This window comes from Haliotis cracherodii, unplaced genomic scaffold, assembly GCF_022045235.1.
Source record: "Haliotis cracherodii isolate W230 unplaced genomic scaffold, xgHalCrac1.p SCAF_6, whole genome shotgun sequence".
NCBI lineage: Eukaryota > Metazoa > Mollusca > Gastropoda > Lepetellida > Haliotidae > Haliotis > Haliotis cracherodii.
In genome coordinates this window covers 17,762,445-17,787,141 of record NW_027266319.1, presented here as the reverse complement: position 1 = coordinate 17,787,141, position 24,697 = coordinate 17,762,445, and the positions used below count along the sequence as shown (strand labels likewise).

At 39.7% G+C, this 24,697-nt stretch overlaps 1 protein-coding gene across 1 annotated transcript; it reads left to right on the top strand.

Moving 5' to 3' along the window:
• Positions 1–206: 206 nt before the first annotated feature.
• Positions 207–23,397, top strand: LOC139446291 (receptor-type tyrosine-protein phosphatase epsilon-like). Its single transcript, XM_071227641.1, has 27 exons — positions 207–360; positions 1,030–1,164; positions 1,881–2,015; positions 2,458–2,592; positions 3,283–3,417; positions 3,839–3,973; positions 4,811–4,945; positions 5,997–6,131; positions 7,878–8,012; positions 8,407–8,497; positions 8,959–9,050; positions 10,248–10,381; positions 10,633–10,720; positions 10,907–10,983; positions 11,647–11,683; positions 11,890–11,987; positions 12,257–12,385; positions 12,741–12,886; positions 13,861–13,996; positions 15,018–15,164; positions 16,447–16,546; positions 17,181–17,254; positions 17,870–18,010; positions 19,114–19,257; positions 21,136–21,284; positions 22,555–22,690; positions 23,243–23,397. The coding sequence occupies exons 1-27, from the start codon at positions 207–209 to the stop codon at positions 23,312–23,314; spliced, it is 3,225 nt and encodes a 1,074-aa protein (XP_071083742.1). The 3' UTR covers positions 23,315–23,397.
• Positions 23,398–24,697: the final 1,300 nt, after the last annotated feature.

Genomic DNA, 24,697 nt, shown 5'->3' with positions numbered 1-24,697 from the left:
TTTTGATAAGGCACCTCCAAACATTTTTTTACAGATGTACAGAAGGTTATAAGTGCCTTGTGTTTCGCGCTGATGACTTATTATGTTTAAATGTATGTACTTCAATGAGATACAGCTGTTGGTGACGTGTTTCCTCTTTAAACAATTAGTTGTGTTACACAAACCAGTAGTCCGGAAGGGACTTGTGTATTACATTCATATTACCCATGGTGCCTATCCCTGCAGTATGTGAGGACCATTGGTTTAGCCCCAACTGCACCAACCAGTGCCATTGTATGAACAACGCCACCTGTGACAAGACTACCGGATACTGTGGCAATGGGTGTGGAGATGGCTGGACTGGAAATGACTGTCAGACAGGTATTTTGAGTAATTGAGTAGCGAATTTTTGGCACCAAATGTTCGGATGGATTACAGTACATCGACTTTAAATCGGGAAGGTCTCTGTACACCGAGGGGCGGTCGGGTAGCCTAGTGGTTAAAGCGTTCGCTCGTCACGACCAAGACCCGGGTTCGATTCCTGACATGGGTACAATGTGTGAAGCCCATTTCCTGTGTACCCCGCCGTGATATTGCTGGAATATTGCTTAAAGCGGCGTAAAACCATGCTCACTCACTGTACACTGAAGATAATCCCAGGTAATGTTATGTAACACCCCCTACACGTCGAAGAGCTCATTCAACTTAACTGAGATACTCATACAAAGACACTCGTAACAACCAACCCGATCTATGTTATGCATAACATCTGACACTCATGTACCTTTTTTAATAGTGTGTATTACAACACCTAATATAAACCCCATTCCCACATACTTTCTGATCAGTTTAGCATCAGTGGTATAGAAACAAGAAATCACGATTATGGGCTATTTGGGATATATACATATTGATGTCATTTTCTGCACTGTGCGGTATATACATATATGGTGCCAACTGCATCCATGGGCCAGCGATGTCACTGTAAGAATAATATTACATGTGCCAACATATTCATATTTCATAGTGGCTGCTGTTTTCTGTTCACAGAGTGCAATAACTACACGTTTGGTGTTAACTGTTCCAAGAATTGTCACTGTGATCAAAACACTACATGTGCCAAGACAACTGGCTACTGCATGAGCGGGTGTGCGGCTGGTTGGATCGGAAATAGCTGTCAGACAGGTAATATATGCAACTGGTAAGGCGATATTGGGACATTTGGACATATATGTACGATCTACTCAGAATTACGGATGTTCTATCAAGTAAATTGTAACGGAAGACAATATGACGATCTCATTTATCAGCAAAGGATACATAACCTGTACTGAGTGAGTTAATGGAATAATTGGCCTCGTTAGAGGTGCCCACTTGTCTGTATTTAGGGTATATATCATTTTGTCTAACAGGTCTAACAGGTTCCTTGACAAAAGACATGGTGTGACAAGCGTCCTTTTGGCCCACATGACATGCACGCTTTATGAAACGGGAAAGGTTTTTAAGAATTGTTTGAACCGTTATCAGATATCGTCCTTTCAATGAAGATTCAGCTTTCAACGCAAACATGTATTGTGCTTGATGTGACACTTAAGGTATACGTTAAGATAACATGTGTCATATGAGATTTTAATAGTTTGAAACGTTTTGGATATATTTAGGTTCCTTTTGGCCTTAATAAGAAAAGCGACCTATTAACACGCTGTAATTTGATGGTTTGACCACTATTCGTACCTTCTCGGCTGCACCGCGTCCTGTCACCAGTAGTCCGACTTCAAATATGTTGTAAAAGAATTTCAATGAACGATAGTTCGAATATAATACTTATCAGCAATATTAAAACCTACCCGCAGACATCGTTGAGTACATGATCTCGCACTCATGGATTTTACTCTTTTCAGCGTGCCAGAACAACACGTTTGGCGTAAACTGCACCCAACAGTGTCACTGTATGAACAACACTAAATGTGACAAAACAACAGGCTACTGCCAGAACGGATGTGCAGCAGGGTGGATCGGGAATGTCTGCCAGAAAGGTACTATTTTAGCCAAGACTGATATTTAAAATGGTAGATAATTTCCAGTGATTGTGTGAAATAACAAAATAGATACTGTTTATCTGGTCACAAATAGCTAGTCATATTTCTAAATAAACTGTCGAGTGACTATGATAGTGATTAGTGTTAGATGACACAAAGGAAAAACACAAAAACGAAAAGAAAAACAATGTTTTCAATCACAATCAGCATAAAAAATAATGTAAATAAACATGTTCGTCCTTATGATTATTATTTTTCCATACCATATATACACATACAAATAGCAACAAACAGCATTGCTTGTATTCACATATTTGAACACAATTCCAGAATGCAGTGACCACACGTGTGGTGTCGCCTGTTCTCATCCAGCATCTCATTTCCAACATAAATAATAGGATATTCATATTTCATAGTGGCTGCTATTTTCTGTTCACAGAGTGTAATAACTACACGTTTGGTGTCAACTGTTCCCAGAATTGTCACTGTGATCAAAACACTACATGTGGCAAGACAACTGGCTACTGCAAGAATGGATGTGCGGCGGGATGGATCGGAAATAGCTGCCAGAGAGGTAATACATGTAATTGGCAAGGCGATATTTGGACACATAGGTACGATCTACTCAGAATTACGGATGTTCTATCAAGTAAATTGTAACGGAAGACAATGTGACGATCTCATTTATCAGCAAAGGATACATAACCTGTACTGATTGAGTTAATGGAATAATTGGCCTCGTTATAGGTGCCCACTTGTCAGTATTTAGGGTATATATCATTTTGTCTAACTGCTTCCTGGACAAAAGACATGGTGTGACAAGCGTCCTTTTGGCCCACATGACATGCACGCTTTAAGAAACGGGAAAGGTTTATTGTACTTGATGTGACACTTCAGGTATACGTTAAGATAACAGGTGTCAAGAGGCTGATTTTGGAGTCTTTCAGGAAGAATTGTCAATCTTTTACTCAGGCTAATTTTAATATTAGATTTTAATAGTTTAAAACGTTTTGGATATATTTAGGTTCCTTTTGGCCTTAATAAGAAAAGCGACCTATTAACACGCTGTAATTTGATGGTTTGACCACTATTCGTACCTTCTTGGCTGCACCGCGTCCTGTCACCAGTAGTCCGACTTCAAATATGTTGTAAAAGAATTTCAATGAACGATAGTTCGAATATAATACTTACCAGCAATAATAAAACCTACCCGCAGACATCGTTGAGTACATGGTCTCGCAGTCATGTTTTGTACTCTTTTCAGAGTGCCAGAACAACACGTTTGGCCTAAACTGCACCCAACAGTGTCACTGTATGAACAACACTAAATGTGACAAGACAAAAGGCTACTGCAAGAACGGATGTGCAGCAGGGTGGATCGGGAATGTCTGCCAGACAGGTGCTAGTTTATAATTATAAGCCTTGGCCAAAGCCAGAAATTCAAAACATCATTTCCAGTGATTGTGTGAAATAACCAAATAGACAATGTTTATCTGGTAACAATATCTAGATTAACTGTCGAGTGTGATTAGTACTAAATGACACAAAAGAAGAAAACAAGAAAAAGAAAACTTTGTTTTTAGTCATTCCAGCATCAAGTCTTCATTCAAATAATTAAAACATATGTCTTTAATATTATTCTTTTTCAAACTATACACATGAAAATAGCAACACAACAGCATTGCTTATGCATATTTGAACACAATTCCAGAAAGCAAGGACCACACGTTTGGTGTTGCCTGTTCCTATCCAGCATCTCAGTTTCAACATTAATATTAGGATATTTATGTTTCATACTGATTACTATTTTCTGTTCACAGAGTGCAATACTTACACGTTTGGTGTCAACTGTTCCCAGAATTGTCATTGTGATAAAAACACTACTTGTGATAAGACAACTGGCTTCTGCGAGAACGGGTGTGCAGCAGGGTGGACGGGTTGCGGCTGCCAGACACGTAACAGTCTTTGTTTGTTGTTTCACGCTGCACACAACACTATTCCAGCTATATGACGGCGGTCTGTAAATAAATCTAGTGTGGACCAGAGAATCCAGTTACTGATGACATGAGCATCGATCCACGCAATTGGGATGTGATGACATGCATCATGGAAGTCAGCGAGCCTGACCATCCGATCTCGTTAGTCGCCTCGTACGACAAGCATGGGTTGCTGAAGATATATTCAAACCCGGATCTTCATGGGTCGGTTACAGCCTAATGTTCATTGTCAATTCTTCTTTTATGTGATTGTTTCGTTTGAAAACAAGTGTATTGGTACATTTGAAAGGGAACATTGTAAAATGTTAGTGGATATCTTTTCAGGAAAAACTTAACTTTGTAATATGCATAATCATGCGCGTAGAAACCCACGAGGATGAGAGTATGATGCTGACCAACCTAGAAACATAGTCAGGTCGACCCTGGTGTTCGAACCCAGAAGCACATAGAGAGATGGATCTTACACACAAAATTATGATAATCTAACACGATAATTTTCATGTCAAACGTCCCTATTGAATGTAAACCTTTTTAAATCGAAAACGTCATATCTATGGACATCGTGTATATGAAAACACATCAGGCTGCATTTGCATGATTGACAATGTATTCTGTAATCATGCTTAATCATGAATATACATGTAGTAATGTTAACATTACTTGTTATTAAGGTGCAGTGACAACACGTATGGTCTCAGTTGGTACCGGAAGTGTCACCTTTGTTACACTATATTAACTGTAACATAAATGGTCGGATATTGAGACATCATTGTGACTACTATTTTCTTTTAACAGAGTGCAACAATTTCACGTTTGGTGTCAACTGTTCCCAGAAGTGTCACTGTGACAAAAACACTATCTGTGATAAGGCAACAGGCTACTGTCAGAGCGGGTGTGCAGCAGGGTGGACGGGTGGCGACTGCCAGACAGGTTAGAGCCGAATGTTCATTGTCATGCCTTTTATGTAATTGTTTTGTTTGTAAACAAGTGTTTTTCATATATAGGAGAAAGAAAATCGTATAATGCAAGTAATTATGTTTTTGGAAAAAACTGAACTTTTTAATGTTATGCATACATTCATACATGCATATATGTAGAAGAAGGGGTTGCGAAAAACATATTCAGTGCAGCACAATGAATGAACGAGGGTGTTAGTTTGGTTTCACGCCTCTTTGAAGAGTATTTAAGTCATACTACTGCGTATTCGAAATTGGTATTCAAACCCAGCAGCACACTGAGTTTGATCCTTCATACATATTAATACATGATAATCTAATTTGATAATATGGATGTCCACACGTCCCCATTACATAAACCTAACAACGGAAAAGTTGTACGTCTATGGATAGTATTTATCTGAAAAAGAACACTAGGAAGGCATTATGATTGACCCTTCTTTGATTATGATACGATAAAGTGTGTGCTTTTTAATGCCATTGATTTAATAAGTATGACATGCAGGTAAAATGTGAGTAAACCACAGATTAAATATTCAGACTTATTTATTGTGTACAATGCGCACATGCATCCATACGTACATATGAATATACTAATAAATATTAAAACGCCTAAATATTCGTTGTGCATTGACCACACCTATGGTCTCTCCCAGAAGAGTCACTTTGCTCACAGTATCTCAATTCCAACATTAATGAGTGAGTGAGTGAGTTAGTGAAAATTTAACGTCGCGTCGGCATTATTTCAGCCATAATGCGACGAAGAACAAGTTGATATATGTATATATCAGGATTTACGTAATCACTTTAGCTACTGGTGGTTGTGCACATTACTAGCCGATATTAAAACAATACTCAGCAGTGAGTTAGCTTAAAACACTGAGGGATGACAGTTACATCAATTATGCTAGGAATGACGTGTCACACAAGGGGCCAATCGGGACTTTTCTATTGGATATGGAAAGGGTTTTGTCACTTTATTTAACCTCCTCCAACATTAATAGTAGCATATTGATATTTCACAGAATGCAGTAACTACAAGTATGGTGTCAACTGTTCCCAGACGTGTCACTGTATGGATAACACTACATGTAACAAGACAACAGGCTACTGTCAGGGTGGATGTGCAGCAGGGTGGGTTGGTGATGGATGCCAGACAGGTATTTTGTGCTATGGATTTGAAATTACTTTTGTCAAGAAAGAACAACAAACGACATTTAATGTACTCACACATTTGAATACACTGATTATGATGCGATATACATGAGTATGACATGCAGGTAAAAGGTGATGAAAGGCAGTTCTAATATTCAGAGTTGTGCATAATGTACAATGCCCCCATGCATGAAAATGCGGGGTGGAATAGGTCTTCAGCAACCCATGTTTGCCGTAAAAGGCGACTATGCTTGTCATAAGAGGCGACTCACGGGATCGGGTGGTCAGGCTCGCTGACTTAGTTGATGCATGCCATCGTATCCCAATTGCGTGGACCGATGGTCATGACATCAATGATTTGATTAGAATGTCTGGTCCAGACACGATGATTTACAGACCACGCCATATAGCTGGAAAATTTCTGCGTGCTGCGTTAAACAACAAAGAAACAAACATGCATACATACGTAAATATGAATATAGTATTTAATGTTTAATTACCTAAATATTCAGAATGCAGTGAGAGAGTGAGTTGGGTGTGACGCCGCTTTTAACAGTTTTCTAGTTATATCATGGCGTGTCAGCTTGATGTGGGAGGAAAGCCATAAATGATGCAGGTACTGACAAACCTAGAAACATGAACGGGACGAACCCGTATTCGAAACCACAATCATAAGTACCTGGCGTGCCCAAAGGACGCAACTCTGCACAGCTCATTGCGGCGCCTTAGACAACTGGGCCACCCGTTCCCCCTACGGTACAATGACAACACGTATGATCTCTCCCAGAAATTTCACTTTTCTCACTTTTCCACAATTCAAACATTAATCGTAGGAGATTGATATTTCATAGTGGCTATTTTTATCTGTTGACAGAGTGAAGCACCAACACGAGAGAGAATGAACATATTTCTCTTGATTTCATTTCTTCCTTTGCCTTTCCAGTGATTCTTACTAATGCATGTCACTGGGTCCTCAAACATGGTGACCGAGTGATCAGTATCTTGATTAGAAGTGTGTCATACTGCCCTGATGACCTGGACCATTGTCAATACCATGATCCAATTTCGATACTTACATCCACTGTATTACACTCGGGAAAAATGTTATCTGATTAATATTTGGAGGTAATGTTCATATGTACATGTACAATTGCCTGTCACCTGTATACAGTCAGGATCTGTCACATACCAAGCCTAAATAACAATATGGGTTCTAATGACGTAGAATCAGCTGATTGCAATGTGAATGAACGTTCTTCGTTTCAAGTTTGAGTTTAGTCTGTCAACAAAGTCTGACATTTGAAATGTTAGTTTCATGTGCATCCAAAGGTTTGTGGAGTATCTAATTTTTCTTAAATAATGGGTAGGGTTTTCGCCCGGAGAGCGAAAGATCCGGGGTTTGATCCCCGGCCGTGTCATACCAAAAGACGTTAAAAGATAGTACTTGTTGTTACCCTGCCTTGCTCTCAGCATTAAGGGGCTGAGACAGGGACTGGTGTCTGATTGGGTTATTCATGCGGCATGGTATCTTAGTGTGCTAGCACTATAAAATCGGCATTAGTCCGCAGCCACACACATTATATAAGTGCAATAATCTTGAATGCGACGATAAACCCCATTTCAGCTCACCTGGTATGAATGTTACAAGTTATCCTCTTAAAGAACCGATCACGTTTTCACATTAATCCTTATTTGTTTCCCGAAAGAAAACCGGTTGCCTCGTCCTATATAGTTTCTCTTTCGATTTTCAGAGTGCAGTAACACCACATATGGTATCAACTGTATCAACCAATGCCACTGTAAGAGCAGTGGTGTTTGTGAGAAGACAACCGGACACTGTGAGAGTGGATGTGCAGATGGCTGGACAGCGGAAAGCTGCCAAAAACGTAAGTAGACCATACAGAACCACCTACACCAAGCATCACAGTTTTCTGTAACATTTTGTGTCCCACGTCACATTGATAGAGTGCGAAGTTACCTACCATCGGGTTCTTCATCATCTTCCGAGGATTTCAAACCTTCATGTTGCGAGGTTACAGTAATGACGTTAGTAATTACGCTGATTACAGGCACTCACTGATAACACTTGTAATCCATATACTACACGAGAATCAAGGGTATCTGATGCATATTTCCAGCGCAGTAATCATTGTCTCGAAGCAGGCTCATACATGTATGTATCTTCGCCCAGTACCATTACTATGAATGAAATTTTACTTTGTATAACCAAATGTTTACAGCTGCAATGGCACAATGAAACTGATTCGTCTTGTGTTTTAGCGGAGACTGGTCTTAACCCGGCAGGTATAGGCGGGGGTGTCGGAGGAGCTGTTGCTATTTTGGTAGTGATTGCTGGGATAATTATTTACAAGTGAGAAAATGCATGTCTTAATAATTTTCAATACTATCATGCTAAACACACTGTAACGCAAATGCCATTAATGTACGTATCTTAATTATATGTTCGTCCGTTTATTATTTACGAAAGAATTAAGCCACACACTCATATCGTCCACAAATCTGCATTCACTTATCCTTTGTTCTATCACTTGGCCACGTCATACCAAGAGACGTTATTGAAAGACACTTGGTATGGCCCTTGGTTTGTCATTGTTGATGCCTATCTCAATAGGCTAGCACGATGAAACTGCATGCATCCATACTTGTACACACACACACACACACACACACACACACACACACACACACACACACACACACACACACACACACACACACACACACACACGTGCTTTGCTATTTAAGTGACATAACTTGAACCCAAAGCCACCCCCCATTTTCACCTCATCTGGTTATCCCTTTTATTTCAAGAAAAAGAAATAGAGGCTCTGAGGAAAATACATCTGAAACAAAGGATGAAGGAGGACTTAATATGTCTGATGTGAGAACAGAATCACAACCAGGTAATGGAACACTCAAACCTATTTATTGCATAACATGTTAGATATATTAATAGTTTCTGAACAACGCATGTAATAACATAAATCCGTACCTTGCTGTGATACAGCTTATGTTTTCTCTAACACTTGCAAACAACATATTTTTCAACGTTCTTTGCAGTAGCCAACACATTAAAACAGTGATCAGTCTTATTCATTTCCTTTAATAGATGGTGAAGAACACATTACACATGTAACATATTTTCGTAACTGCGTTTCGGGGCATCTCTGCAACAGTTACCTTACCATATTGCCGTTCCGTGCCGTCATGATCAGTTAAGCCATGACTCTGCAACTCCTCTGGCCATAAGAGCTTCGCTAAGTGAGCGGTCTGACTGCCGTTACTCCTAACTATTCCCATATACATTCATATACCGGCACACACACATATAAAAGGATGAACACAAGGTTCGATACTCACATAAATTTACTGAGCTTCAGTCCATCTCAGAAAGTACAACTTAGATAAGGACAGGCTCCTCACAGGGCGGGGCATAATAATAGCCGAGGTTCGACTAGGCCAGTTAACTGTAAAAACTGCGCACTACATTCCTTATGTTAAAGGTATCTTTTTAACGTGTTCGAGTTTGACCTGTCTTTAATACATGTCCTATTCGATTGTTTTGATTCGTTAAGAACTATATCAGACAATGAACTCTTGTTAGAGTCGTTATCGGAAAACTACCGGAAACTACGAACCGATTAAATATCTCTATTGATTAACTGGTGATAACAGTACTGAAGCAATTACCGAAAATAGCCTGTAAATGTCATCTATATTGATTTCCCGACTGTTTGCGTCAACTAGGTGGCATGCAGCCAATCAAGAAACTAAGAAAATTAAGAAAATGGAACCATCTTTATTCTTCTTTTATGCATATAAATAAATTGTTGTTTGTTTGTTGCCGCACTCAGCAATGTTACATCTGTTTGATGGCAGTCCAATAATTGATGTCAGGAGCATCGGTCTATGCACTTGGCATACAATGGTATGCAATAAAGTCTGCATTTCTGAACACTCGATCCGTTGGTCGGCTCTTACAAGCATGACTAGCTGAAGAGCAATTCTAAGCCGGATCTTCAGTCATGTTAAGATATACAGTGCTACATCAACATTGTATACGTGCCATACATTAAGTACAGTACTGTACATCCTTGCAGCTGCAGCTCCACACGTGGATGATCCTGGAGCAGTGTACGCCAACATCCGGTCTCGGGCCGTCCGTGTCTCAGAACTTCAACAGTACATTCATGAACGATATGGCACCGATAAGGGATTTGAAAACGAATACAATGTAAGTACGACCATATCCAAAGTATCGACTTAAGGTCTGCACATGTTCAGGTATATGGCGTTCACTTCAGCCCTGCCACAAAACCGGGAATAAGTTCAACATTCGCATATAACTGTTTGTCGAATACTAACTTCCTTCTCAGGATGTTTCAACATTGACGTTAGATAAGATATTGTTTTCCAAGGACCCAGTGCTATACTACACCTAAAAACAGTATTGTAAGACATTCCCTACCTCATGTTATTTTGAAGATGTTCCCACCCGGAAAGCAACACCCCTGTGATATTGGCAACAGTTCTGGAAACAAGGGAAAGAACAGATTCATTGGAATATACCCTTGTGAGTATTGAACCATACCTCTATAAAACAATGATGTGTAAATATTTACATCTATAAAATGATTATGTACCCCAGTCAACCCATGTAACGAAGCATCGGTGTAATGTCAATATTACAAAGTTTCCATTATAAACATGATCCAAACGTAGTGTTTCCTTCTGAATATATTATTTATATACATTTCAGATGACCACTCCAGAGTTTTACTGAAGAAACTCCCAGGGAAAGATCACTCAGACTACATTAATGCCAATTATGTGCATGTATGAATTCATTTGTGATATGATGTAGCTTATTATGCATAATTTGGTCACCGCAAAATATCTCAGAAGATCTAGTGTAGGTGCCGTTAGGGAAATAGTTTACGGTTCTGATTTCGGAAACGAAAATATAATTACACGATGTATCAGAATGTAAAATTTTTAAAAAGTGTTTCTACCTTGACGATCACCTGGTGACACATTATGTCATTCACTTCAACTTAGAAACCCTGTGAGGAAGCAATTTTAGAAAAGGTCCAAAAGGACCTATGCTTCGCGAAATCGCGACCAAAAGGAACAGTAAGTCCAGCTTGGGGACTTGGTAGATTAAGCATCATCGTATCCCAATGGCGTGAATCGTTGCTCACCATATCGAACACAGGCTTGTCTGGTCCAGACTCCATTATTTACAGGCCACTGTAACATACCTGGGCTTGTGCAGAGTGCGGCATCAAACAAGAAACAAACAAACGAATAATTGTAACCACGTCAGAAATCATTGACAGTTATCTGTATCTTCAATCAATTCTCACGATCACAATAAGATTGAGCATTAGGTATGTACAGGTTCTTTTTAGCAGATTGCATATGAATTTCATCAAGAATGATTGTTTTCAGTTAGGATTTTGATGACTGCAAACCATTTACTTTTAATTCATATTGCAGGGATACAACACCGAGAACGCATACATAGCAACCCAGGGTACGTTTCTAGAAATAGAAGTAATGCAGTTACGCTTTGATACGTAGGTCGTCCCATTAACCAATGTTCCCCCCTTTGGGATATGTTTTCCCCGGCTATATAAATCATGCGCACATATGCGTTAAAAATTTGTAATACGTGTACCAGTGAGGTTATGCAGGTGACAAATATCTATTAATCACGCCGAGTTTACATTGTTTCTGAAGGTCCGAATCCTGTCACACTTCCTGACTTCTGGAGAATGATTTGGGAACACGACATCAAGCAGATCGTTATGCTGACCAACGTGTATGAAACAGCGAAGGTACCATGCTGCTACCAAAAAACGACACTATGACACAACATGCTTACAGATTTATTGGACCAACCTATCTATTTAGATACATAAAACCAATATTAATACGAAAATCACGTATGTGTGATAATCACAATTTAGCATAATATCTCCGCTACGCTACGATAATGTTAACCTTCGAAAAGTGCAAAATATTTGAAGAACAATCATAAAATGTTTGAATTATATATAATTCACTCCAGAGCTATTGTAAACGAGTCACATAATGTTTTAAACAGAAAAAGTGTGAAGAATATTGGCCTGAAGCTGGAAAACGTAAACAGTTTGAGGACATCATTGTTGTGAACAACGGAGAGACAGCACGAGCCGACTGGGTCATCAGAAACATGCAACTTAAACATAAGAAGGTTATTCATCATACTTCATATTTTGTTGTTGATATTTTCAATAGGGTACTCATGTCATGTTTCTCTTCTGTATTACTTTTAGCAAATTTAAGAACACTAAGAACCCTCTTTAACTCGACGTACTTGGGATCAACGACAACATCCACTATCTATAGTTTTATATTAAACTATCTTAATATATTCATTGACAATGATGTTGCTGGTACCAAGCAGGTTGCAACTTCTTAAGCCAACGTTAATGAAGTGTCACTTCATTTCTCAGGATTTAGTTTCAACTTCAGTTTTAACGCAAGTTGGGTTTAACGCCAAATTTAACACTACTTCAGCTACAGCTGAACAAATGTTTGAACCTTAGACAGGAGAGATGAAGACAGTATCCCAGTACCACTTCGTCACGTGGCCTGATCATGGCGTACCGTCAGCACCAGCCATTGTAACCTTCTGGAAGAAAGTCTGTCATGATGGACGTAGCGAGGAGTCGCCATTGATCGTCCATTGCAGGTAAGCGAAACATCTATAAAAGGCATGAAATCACTACTTGTTAAATTGTATATCAAAATGTGATGTCTTATGTTAGGCACAAAATAGCCAATGTTTTGATATATGACATTACAAATTTATCTAAATTTAGGTATCATACAGAGTCGAGTTCACAATCAAATTTATTTATTTACTTCACCTATTTGAAATCAAAGCTAAGATTTGGTTTGGGTTTGGGTTTGGTTTGTTGTTTAACGCCGCACTCAGCAATATTCCAGCTATATGACGGTGGGCTCTAAATAATCGAGTCTGGACCAGACAATCCATTGCTTAATATCATGAGCATCGATCCACGCAATTGGGATCGTTGAGATGCCCATGCTTGCCGTAAAAGGCGATTATGCTTGTCCTTAAAGGCGACTAACGGGATCGGGTGGTCAGGCTCGCTGACTTGGTTGCTGCGTGTCATCAATCAAATTGCGTGGATCGATGCTTATGATATTAATCACTGGATTGTCTGGTCCAAAAACGATTATTTACAGACCGCCGTCATATAGTTGGAATATTGCTGAGTGCGGCGTAAAACAATAAACCAACCAACCAATCATACCCAACCAACATAGGCATCGGCATGTGGAGATACAGAACTTCATGATGGCTGCCTTTTTGGTTTACTGTGACCTTACTATATATTGTTTCTATTTTTAACGTCTTGCCGTCTGACCAATGCTTACTGATGCATGTCCTCGTATCCCAATTGCGGGGATCGATGCTTATGACTTTATCACTGGATTGTCTGGTCCAGACTCGATTATTTACAGACCGCCGTCATATAGCTGAAAAATCGCTGAGTACGGCGTTAAACAACAAACAAACTTTTTAACGAGTACAGTAATAGAATGTTGCATGCAAACATCATCCCTGTATTATTGGACTTTGGATTTCAGAAAAGAAGATAAAATGTTTGTCTATAATCGTAAATATATTTCCTGCAGCGCTGGTATTGGACGCACAGGGACATTCATTGGCCTGGATTTCCTGTTTGATCAAGCTAAGGCTGAGGGTCGGGTAGACTTCTACCATTGTATACAGAAGATGAGGGAAAACAGAGTCAATATGATCCAGACAGCAGTAAGGAATATATAAATCCAAAACATGTGACATCAGCCTCCAATACAGGATACCTGGGCCCACTTGCACAAAGCGATCTTAGCGCTAAGAAGATCAAATCCCATACTTCAGCATAGGCTTACAATAGTCTTAGCGCTAAGATCGCTTTGTGCAAGTGGGTCCTGGAGTCCACATGATGAATACATCATAACTAGAAAAGCTGCATCATATACCTGTTTGACATGTTTGCATCTAAACAAAAAAACTACGTTAAAATGTAAGGGTTACACGGTAGTAGCGGCATGGACATCACAAACGTACGTTATAGTGTAGCGTTTTCTCCCTTAGGTTTGTATATGCAGTGATACACAACACGGTATTTCATACTTTTTTAAGCATTAGGTATTTTTGTACGTGTCATTAAAGCATAACTAAGAGCTAGGAAGAAATACGGATTACTGACCCAATTGGAAAAACTCAAAGCATGTCATTTGAGTTATTGAGAATCCTCGTGGTATATAATATCTCTCAAATATAAATAAAGCCATTCCTTGAATTAAGGAATATGGTAAATCTTTGTGGCAGGGATTCGGTGGTACATTTGCTTAACCCAGCGATATAAGACACATATTGGAAAGTTAGTACGCCCGACCCCTAATCGGCAATATAAAGACCTTTAATCCCCAGGAACAGTAGAGATTTGGTATTTTTAAATTGTCCTGAAGCTTTGAAGGAAGAGATGTAAGTATGTTTATCGTCGCGACGTGTGGAAGCAAATGCTCAAGTGTTTCGTGTGTTATTGGGGTTTACAAAGTTGACATTATTGAACCTTTTTTCTGAGGTTGAGTTTTCAGAATTCAGAAGGTATTAATTCCACTTTCTGTGAATATAAAGAAAGCCTTTCCTTGGTTCTGTTAAGCATTATGGTTTGTCATTGAGACAGGGATTTGGGGTACCAAGAAATATGTGCAAATATAGTAATATAGTTATTAAGCTCCATCGTTCTACCCTTTACGGCAATATGTTTACATTATATCCCCAGGAACAGTACCGATTCCTCCATGAAGCTGTGTTTGAAGCCACACAGAGCGACTCTACATTCTACACAGTGGATACATTTGAAAGAGCCTTTCATACCAGTCATTTTGCTGACGAAGAGGAAAAAGAACTTATCTTCAAAGAAATGAATGTAAACCGAATCGTAAAAAATAGATCTTTTGACAAAATGGTCAATCCATACATCTCAGTCGGATAAGTTAAAAGTGTACCGTGACTGCACGTTATTAGGCCCCGGGTTTAATTACGGATTAATAGTCAATGCATATATATATATATATATATATATATATATATATATATATATATATATATATATAAAATATATAAAATGTAAGGCATGAATCTTTTTTAAAATAGACATTATAAGTCAAGAACACGTTCACAATTAAAATGACAAATAAGTTATAACAAAACGATATCGCGGTTATGCGTGTCTGTCATATGCGATTAACATGTCAGACTGAGTTTCCAGAATATAAACTACGTTCGGGGTCCAATGGTTCTTGTAAATATGGAAACCTCTAACAGCCCTTAAGGTGCAGTGTTGGTGGAAATTGTCCGTATAGAAGCGTGCTACAACACATGTTTAAGAACATTCGGTAAACGAGATCAATCAAGTTTTCAATTTAATGTAAGCTTATGGGCGTTATAATTTCCGTCTCTAAGCCCACGCACTACTGAAGAAACGAGTGAGCTTAATTATCTAAAAAAATGTGCAGTCCCAGTAGTATTCATTTGAATCACAATAATAGATCTAGTTTTAATAATCAGTGCCTGGAGGTGAGAGTTTTAAGTTTGTTTTTTTGTTTGATTATTTTTTTTGGTTTAACGCCGCACTTAGCAATCTTCCAGCCATATGAAGGCGGTCTGTAAATAATCGAGTCTGCAACCAGACAATTCAATGAGTGACATCAAGAGCATCGATCCACACAATTGGGATACGATAACATGCATCAACCAAGTCAGCGAGCCTGACCACCCGATCCCGTTATAATTAGTCACCTCTTACGACAAGCATAGTCGCCTGGTACGGCAAGCATGGGTTGTCATATTGTTATCAGCCAATCATTATATGAGTGTGCCAGGTGACAGAAAGTGTCAGCTTCAAATGAGGATGTATACACTTGTTATGAACCCTTCCTTCCTGGCATATGACTTGTACACGTGATGAAACACGATAAATTGATGTTTTTTTTATATTTGTTAAGCATACACATACCTGAGACTGTTGCAGTTGTAAAAACAGCCTTGGGTATGATATAATGAACGCTAATTATTAATATGTATGGCTTTTGGCATTTGGGAAAGTAAGAAAATCAGGTGACTAATGCGTATGTAATTTATAAATTTTGAATGTGCTCTCTTACGTGTATTATCCAATGTAATGGACTTACAATAATATTTTCTTTAAGTCATTGAATGCGCTTCGACGGACACCTGGAGAAAAGGAGATCAAAGCAGCCTCGTTTTCGGCAAATAGAACAAAGAACAGATCACGAGCAGTAATTCCCAGTAGGTGGATGAATTGATTATGAACTGATTTTATGATATAAATAAAAGCGACAAAACACATGTCCATAATCATAAAACTCTTGGCTACGTGTAAGTCGGTGAGGCAGTTCAACGCTCACCTTTTCCCGAACACCTGGTATCATCACTGCTTGAAAGTGATTCATAAACACATGCTCATGACATAGTCGGAATCGTACAATCGACTCTGCTTTATGCAGATATTTCTATTGGATATGGAAAGGGTTTTGACGATATGTGTACAGACAAGGTAAGTCGACAGCAAACCAAAATCAGACCACCATACCATGGACCATGGGCACTCAGGGCATATGTGCAACATGCACGATACCCCAGTTGGAATTATGCTTTCACTTAGTGTCTTGTGACTGTGCCCAGCAGGTTTTACATACAAAGTACGTGTGTATGTGGTACCCTTCTACGTATTATAATGTTCAATTGGTAATAAAAGAACTGCCGTCTGGTCCAGAGACCAGAGAATAAAAGTAAAGTCTACAAACGAAATGGGAATGTGGACATCTTTTAGAGTATAATTTACCATCTTGAACAACGTGTTAGGTTAGTGTATTAATACCTTTACTAGGGGTGTTAACAGGATGTGAATATGTTTCAACAGCTGACAGACACAGGGTAATGTTATCCTCCCCGGCTCCAGGCACCAATGACTACATCAATGCTGTGTCTCTACCGGTGAGAAGTTGAAATGTATAAGTTGAGTCCCATATTACACACAGTGAAATCTTGTTACAAAACATAGTTTTGGGGTAGTTCGGTACATCACCATCGAATTGGGCGATCAGAATCATGCAGTAAAACATGAAACGTTCTTATTCAAATTTCAATTTTTGTAAATGTTTTATTTTTTCCGGCATCTGGTTGTCCAGCAGTGAAATGCATAGTTATTTACATATCATGACACCTCAAGTCGCCATCCTTGACAATGTATTGATTTATCAATATTTGGAGACAAGCGGAGTATCTTTTATCCCTAAATACATGGACCACATAGTTACATCGTCTAATGCGACGATGCGACGATTTCAGAGAGTTTTGACTTCAATGTAGACGGAATCGTCAGGATTTCAACTTTTGTCACCTTGGAATTCGTTAGGACATCTGTTGTTCATGGTTCTTGATTATCAGTGATTGATTCATATAATGTCCAGCATTGCTTCGCCTTTTATGTCCAGTGGAATATGTTTCGGCAGATAATCGACACTGATTATTCTCTTGCTTTGACAATTTGCTTTTTAATGTACGCATATATTGAAAGCTGCCTTTCTCTGACTCAGTGTTTGTTTACAGTTCTTTGCACACAAGGGCGAGTTTTTGGTCACTCAGATGCCACTGAAGAAAACAGTGGTGGATTTTTGGAGGATGGTAGTAGAGCGAGGCTGCAACCTCATTGTCGCGCTTGATGCCCCAGACAGTGTGTCATCAGACGAGGTAAGCGAAGACATAAAGAGGGATAATTGTTCTGTGTTCCGAGCTATGATTGGTTGGTTGGTTGGTTTGTTGTTTAACGCCGCACTCAGCAATATTCCAGCTATATGACGGCGGTCTGTAAAATAATCGAGTCTGGACCAGACAATCCAGTGATTGGTATCTCGAGCATCGATCCACGCAATTGAGATCGATGGCATGTATCAAACCAAGTCAGCGAGCCTGACCACCCGATCCCGTTAGTCGCCTTTTACGACAAGCATAGTCACCTTTTACGGCAAGCATGGGTTGCTGAAGACCTATTCTACCCCGGAATCTTCACGGGTATCCGAGCTATGAAGCAATCAAAGAGACACTTAGAAAGTATTTATGCAAAGCTTAATGTATACTTCTATGAAGAAGAGACATCTAATGTTTGTAACTTCCATGGAAGTCCCTAAATGATTACCCGCTGTTGCTTCCTCTGCGTCTCTGCTTTGTTGTTTGTTTGTAACGCCGCACTCAGCAATATTCCAGCTATATGACGGCGGTCTGTAACTAATCGAGTCTTCAGCCGAAAATCCAGTGACTGATAGCATGAGCATCGATCCACGCATTTGGGATTGATGACATTCTTCAACCAAGTCAGCGAGCCTGACCACCCGTTAGTCGCCTCTTACGACAAGCATGGGTTGTTGAAGACTTATTCTATCCCGGATATTCACGGGTCCTACGTCTTTGCAACATATGATATAACGATATATGATGTAACGTTATACTGGAGTAACCAGCAGTTTGTTTGTTTGTTAGTTGTTTAGCGCCGCACTCAGCAATATCCCATCTATATGGCAGCGCTCTGTAAATATTCGAGTCTGGACCAGACAATCTCTCAATCCAGTATGTAGCACCTAACATATAGGGTGCTCCTACATAATTCTCATACATGTACATACGGCATTGATCTTAACAAAATACCTATTCTTCAAGTAAAAATATAATAGAATGTCCTCATTTGCATTGAGGCACGGGTAGCAAACTCCAAAATGGCATTAAACGTGGAATTGCAATAGTTCATAATGGGCCTTTTGTGGTATAATTCGCCGTCTTATTTCGGTTTGTGTTTCTAGGATGTTGGTGTCTACTTGCCGAAGAGTAATGAGCCCATCACCTGCAGTCCATTCATTGTTCTTCACAATGGAGTGAATACCCCATGTGAAGGTGTCACGGAGACCTTCCTTACTGTCAAGAGGGAAAGCTCATACGCGAACGAGGTACTGTAGATTCCCAGCATGTCAACTTAACAAACAATACTATGATGAGTGAATGTGCCTTTACTGCTCCTGCAGCTGTACCGAGTCTCCTGGGTCGATTGCGTGTGCACATCAAATATTCACGCCTTGGATGTGCTTTGAATGATTTATTTTCTTGTTTTAACACATCCTTGTCTTACGTGCAAGTTACTTAAACCGACAGTAATGAATAAGAATTCGCATGGTATAAATAAGAAAAGGAGAGATCATTCCAAATAGTTAAATTCGTCTTATATTTTTTTTATTTTTGGCCTAACATGGTCAGTATAGTATGTTACCCCAAAAAACGTGTATGACAAAACAATGTGTCAACAAACTCAACATTCCAGGTTGGTCAATGCGATGTTTGGAAATTAATAAACCGCAACTTGTCTGGTGCAATATACAAGAGTACATATATATAATTCAATTTGTGAAGGGAGTATGGTTGTTTGATTGTTGTTTGATTGTTGTTTAAAGCTGTAGTTAGCCATAGCTGTGTGACGATGGTCTGTAAATCGAGTCCTGATCAGATAATCCAAGGATTGCCATCGATTGGGAGACGCAATTGGGAGACGATGGCACGCATCAATCAAGTCAGCGAGCCTGACCATCCTATCACGGTAGTCGCCTCTTACGAGTAGCAAGGGTTGCTGAAGAACAATTCTATCCCGGGTCTTCACGAGGTTCTTGACCTGATAGTACTGTACCCATGCTCCTTTGTTTCATCAAGTGACCATTTGTGGCTTTCGTCGCAGCTCGGCTGAAATCGTGTTAAAAATTTGTGCAATGCAAAAATTTATAACACGATTTAAGCCGACCTGAAAAGTCGTGTTCAGTCGTTTGAAGGTCGTATGACAGTCGTGTTCAATCGTGTTGGGGAGCGTGGGAAGAAACTCATACGACCTTCATACGTTTAAACACGATTCAACACGACTTTCATACCCCTTCATACGACTCCCATACGCCTGAACACGAAATCCATACGTTTGTCATACGACCGGAAGCGCCCATCACGTGACTGAGTGAGAACGTGGGAAACCCCCTGAAAGTGAAAGCTCATTCTCCAGCCATGCCAAACCTCAGGCGGCCGAAACGGAAGTAAATCCTTCGAAAGGGAAACATCCTTCACTACCAACCATGGATGAACATCCACCCGGTACCCAGGAACAAGATAAGCCAGCTGAAACATCTGAACCATCGCCAACAGCAACAAAAACAACAACTGAAACGGACATCCTACTCCAAAGCTTCTTCTTGCTGGTCTTCTTGTTCGTTGTTGAACACGGTGAAGACTGACACAGAAATGCTGTTGCAATGCAGCTATATACTACATGACCCACGTGACCAAAATAAACAAAAATATGTCGTATGAAGGTCTTGCTCAGTCGTATGGAGATCGTGTATATTTTTGTAGTCGTATGAACATGTAATGATTCGGGTTTAATCGTATGACGGTCGTGTTGATTCGTGTTAAGTCGAATGGGCGTCGTATGACAGTCGTGTTTGGTCGTATTGGGGCCGTGTTAAATGAGGTTACATCATGTTGTATGGTATCTTATATCTATCGTGTATGGTTAAGAAATTTGCATAAACCACAAGGTTGCGCACGAATCAACACCATTTTTCAACTTTTCTTAAATCTTGTTCGCAATTTCTTAAATCGTGTATGTGAGATAGGGGCTTGGCGGGATCTCTCACCTCTTACGACAAGCTTAGTCGCCTTTTACGGCAAACATGGGTTAATGAAGACCTGCGTACGTTGTTGGGATATATTTAAAGGGGTCAATATAACGACATGATGTTTTTCATACTTATGCTTCTGGTCAAATTAGAATCCTTAATCGGTATCTGTTCTAGGATATCACATCTGTTAGTTTGCTGACGTTCAATGACTGGCCGAAAGATCAGGAAGTCCCACCTCATACGAAGACTGTCACCAGGTTCCTCAACAACCTTGACCAGAGGATGATGAACTTGGCAAGCAAGCCTGTTGTAGTTCACTGCTTGTAAGTGTTCTTTGTAAAGAGTGAGTGCTCAAGCAGTTTTGCCATACAGCTCAATCGCTATGTTATAAACTTTGGCGACCCGTGAAGATTCAGGGGGTAAAATAGGACTTCAGCAACCCATACTTGCCGTAAAAGGCGACGAACGGGATCGGGTGGTCAGGCTCGCCGACTTGGTTGATACATGTCATCGATCCCAATTGCGTGGATCGATGTTCATGCTGCCAATCACTGGATTGTCTGGTCCAGACTCGATTTTATATATAGACCGCCGTCATATAGCTGGAATATTGCTGAGTGCGGCGTTAAAGAACAAACAAACAACAAATATAATCTTTGGCACTAAATTCAACCACATACACAAAGAAGGTTTGTGTCATAATTAAAACACACTACATTTCATATACAACTGGAATGCAAAATATACCTTCAGCTAAGTGTCTTACGTCTTTCACCTGTAGATGGATCGTTTTATCTGATATGCGATGATTCGATCGCCCTTATTCGCTCAGTATAACGGGTTGCTCAGAGACATGCCACAAAATATATATGTTAGGGTTGCAGAGAATATTTTCAAGATTCTTGCAATGACCGCTTGCATACTGACGGCAGTGATGATAACGGGATGGTAACGAAGGTGTCACGCGCAGGAAAGAAGATTCTAATCCCTGCATGCACATGTACGATATAACGGGGCTCCATTGTTGGACTAATCTGACAGTACTGTTGGTTTTCATAACTGTTTGTGTTTTTCTTTTGACACTCAAAGTATGATATAATAGGATTCGAATGATCAGTATAATTATTATCGTATTTAAATGTTGCTTTTTATGCATATTTACTGTTCATAATGTATTGGTTTTATGTACATAACACTATTCCACGGTCATTCATGAACATCATCGTAACTGCAATTCTCTCTGTCTTCTATCAGTTACGGGGGGCACGGGAGGCCCAGTCGTCTAAGGCGCCGCGATTCGCTTTGCAGAGTTGCGTCCCCTGGACACGCTAGAAACCTCTGATTGTGGGTTCGAATCCCGGTTCACCCCGATTATGTTTCTAGGTTTGTCAGCACCATACCCGTGCCCGTGGGTTTCACCGAAGTGGAAAACGTCTGAGACCGGCATCACTTCGGTCTTTCCGCCCACAGTAAGACGACAAGACGCGATATACCTGGAATAACGTTAAAAGCGGCGTTAAAACCCAACTCACTCACTCTATCAGTTATGAAATGTTTACATATTATGCTCAAAATCAAAATGCTCACCTTCAGTGATGGTGCTACTCGGAGCGGTTTGATCTGTTGTCTGATGAACATCATGAGTCGCCTGAAGTTGGACAAAGAAATCGACATCCATCTGTCTGTGAGGGAATTGAAGCAGCGTAGACGTCAGTTCATACCTAGTTCCGTAAGTTCATAAGCTATTGTACGATGTTAAACGAAGCAATTAATCACTTATGTAGGTAATAGTAAACGTACATACGTGTGTTTGGTTATTGATAAGCATTATTTAATGCATTGGTTGTCTAAAGGCATTAAAAGGTAGGTGGAAATGAGAACGTTAACTTTTGAATTCCGAACAACCTAATTTTTCCATCACGTCACTATTCTCTTGCATTTCTATAAATAAGCACATTTTGACGGTGATGTTTGTATCAGCACATAACATAGCCTTGCTATTTGTTTTCAAGATCCTGCATTCGTACAGGTTTTGTAAGTTTCTTGTCAACTACATTTTTGCATCACCACTGGGACGAGTCAATTTATAAAGGTCAACTCCAGAGAATAACCAGTCTTGATTATCCGCCGATTATTCCATTTGGCGTAAACGGCAACAAAGCGGTGAAAATCATATGAATGGATCGCTGACAATCATGCTCCAATAGCTGAAATTCAACAATTCAACGAGTGTGGCAGTATGCTCATGAAAGTTCCTTATGTGTGCTTTCTTTCTGTACAGGTCCAATTGAGGTTTTGCTTTGCAACAGTGAAGGATTACCTGAATGCTAACCGTGTTTCAAGGCACCTGTGAAACAGACAAATAAAGCCCCGGCTATATCTGCAGATGTAACTACCACAAGTCTACAAACAATTTATTAGATCCTGCTACTGACAACGGGCAGAGAACTATGAGACAAACTACAGACTACCACCCACAATTCAACCACACAGAAAAACAGACATTGAACACATCACCATCATAATTTTTCCCACACAAGACACAGAAAATACAATCAATTCTTATAAAAAAAACAGCCTATAATACGCTGAGATTTTGGAAAGACGATACGTCGTACCTTGAGAAATATGAAAGTATATATATATACTGACGGTAAAAGCCCAGTGTCAACCCTTGCCGAACTTGGCTGGTATTATGGAGTTACATGTTGGCTGGACTAACGAGTCTATGCATAGTCCAGTCAAAATCGCGCACCAAAATCGAAATCCGGTTTGTAAACTGTCGCGCAGATTTCGGTCGATTGCAGGATTGGCAAAGCATGTGCACCAACAACTCGTCAGCAGATATTTTCCAAATCTTTTCATGTTTTTAATCATGGTGCTCACGTGATTTGATGTTTTTCGCGATGTAAGACCCGTTTTATCACAATATAGATCTTGGTTATCGATCAAAATCGTCCTGACTGGGCGCCACCATTTTGTATGAAGCAAACGCAAGTGAGAGGAGAGGTAGAATCTGGTTGGTCGATAGGAAAGGCCTAGATGGGATATAACTGGTAAGAGCCACTGGTGGCGCTACGATCGAGCCTAATAATTCCAGTCTAGTTCGGCATGGGTGGAAACTGGACTTTGAAAGTCAGTTAACTCTCTTACCTCGGGAAGATGTCATGTATCGTATGATAACTGCACTATTTATGCGCTCTCAACAAGGATGATGCTAAAATATGCATAAACCACTACCTTTTCTTGTATTTATACAGAACATTTAAACTACATATTTAATTTGCCAATCAATAACGTTAACATCACATAAATGACCCTTTAGAGGCCATCAACACAACAATTATATCTATAGTATAGGGTATACAATCAATCGTCTGGAGTATAAGCAATTTGGGATATACTAAAACTGAAATATACTAAAATAAATGAGAGTTGTCTCTTTTCGCCTCGTGACACCAAGGACAGGCATATCTATACTGCGTGAGCACAGTGAGTGTGAGTGAGTTAATATTCAACCTCACAACGGCAGTATTTCAGTCATATCGTGACACGTGAGCACAGTACTTCAATCGATGCCATGTAATCAGATCCATCTTAGTCTTAAACCGTGATCCCCTGTGATGTAATTAACGTTACTCCTCCCATGTATAGATATTATAGTAAATATCTAAGAAATCAATCGGGATAGCTCGCCCATGCCTGTTATTCTGTCTGAGAGTATAATCTTATTTTA

Bases quoted from the DNA above. Each gene is read 5' to 3' on its own strand.
- LOC139446291 (XM_071227641.1), top strand. From the start codon at position 207: ATGGTGCCTATCCCTGCAGTATGTGAGGACCATTGGTTTAGCCCCAAC. The intron at 361-1,029 runs GTATTTTGAGTA...TTCTGTTCACAG, and splicing joins TGGAAATGACTGTCAGACAG to AGTGCAATAACTACACGTTT. The intron at 8,498-8,958 runs GTGAGAAAATGC...TTTTATTTCAAG, and splicing joins GCTGGGATAATTATTTACAA to AAAAAGAAATAGAGGCTCTG.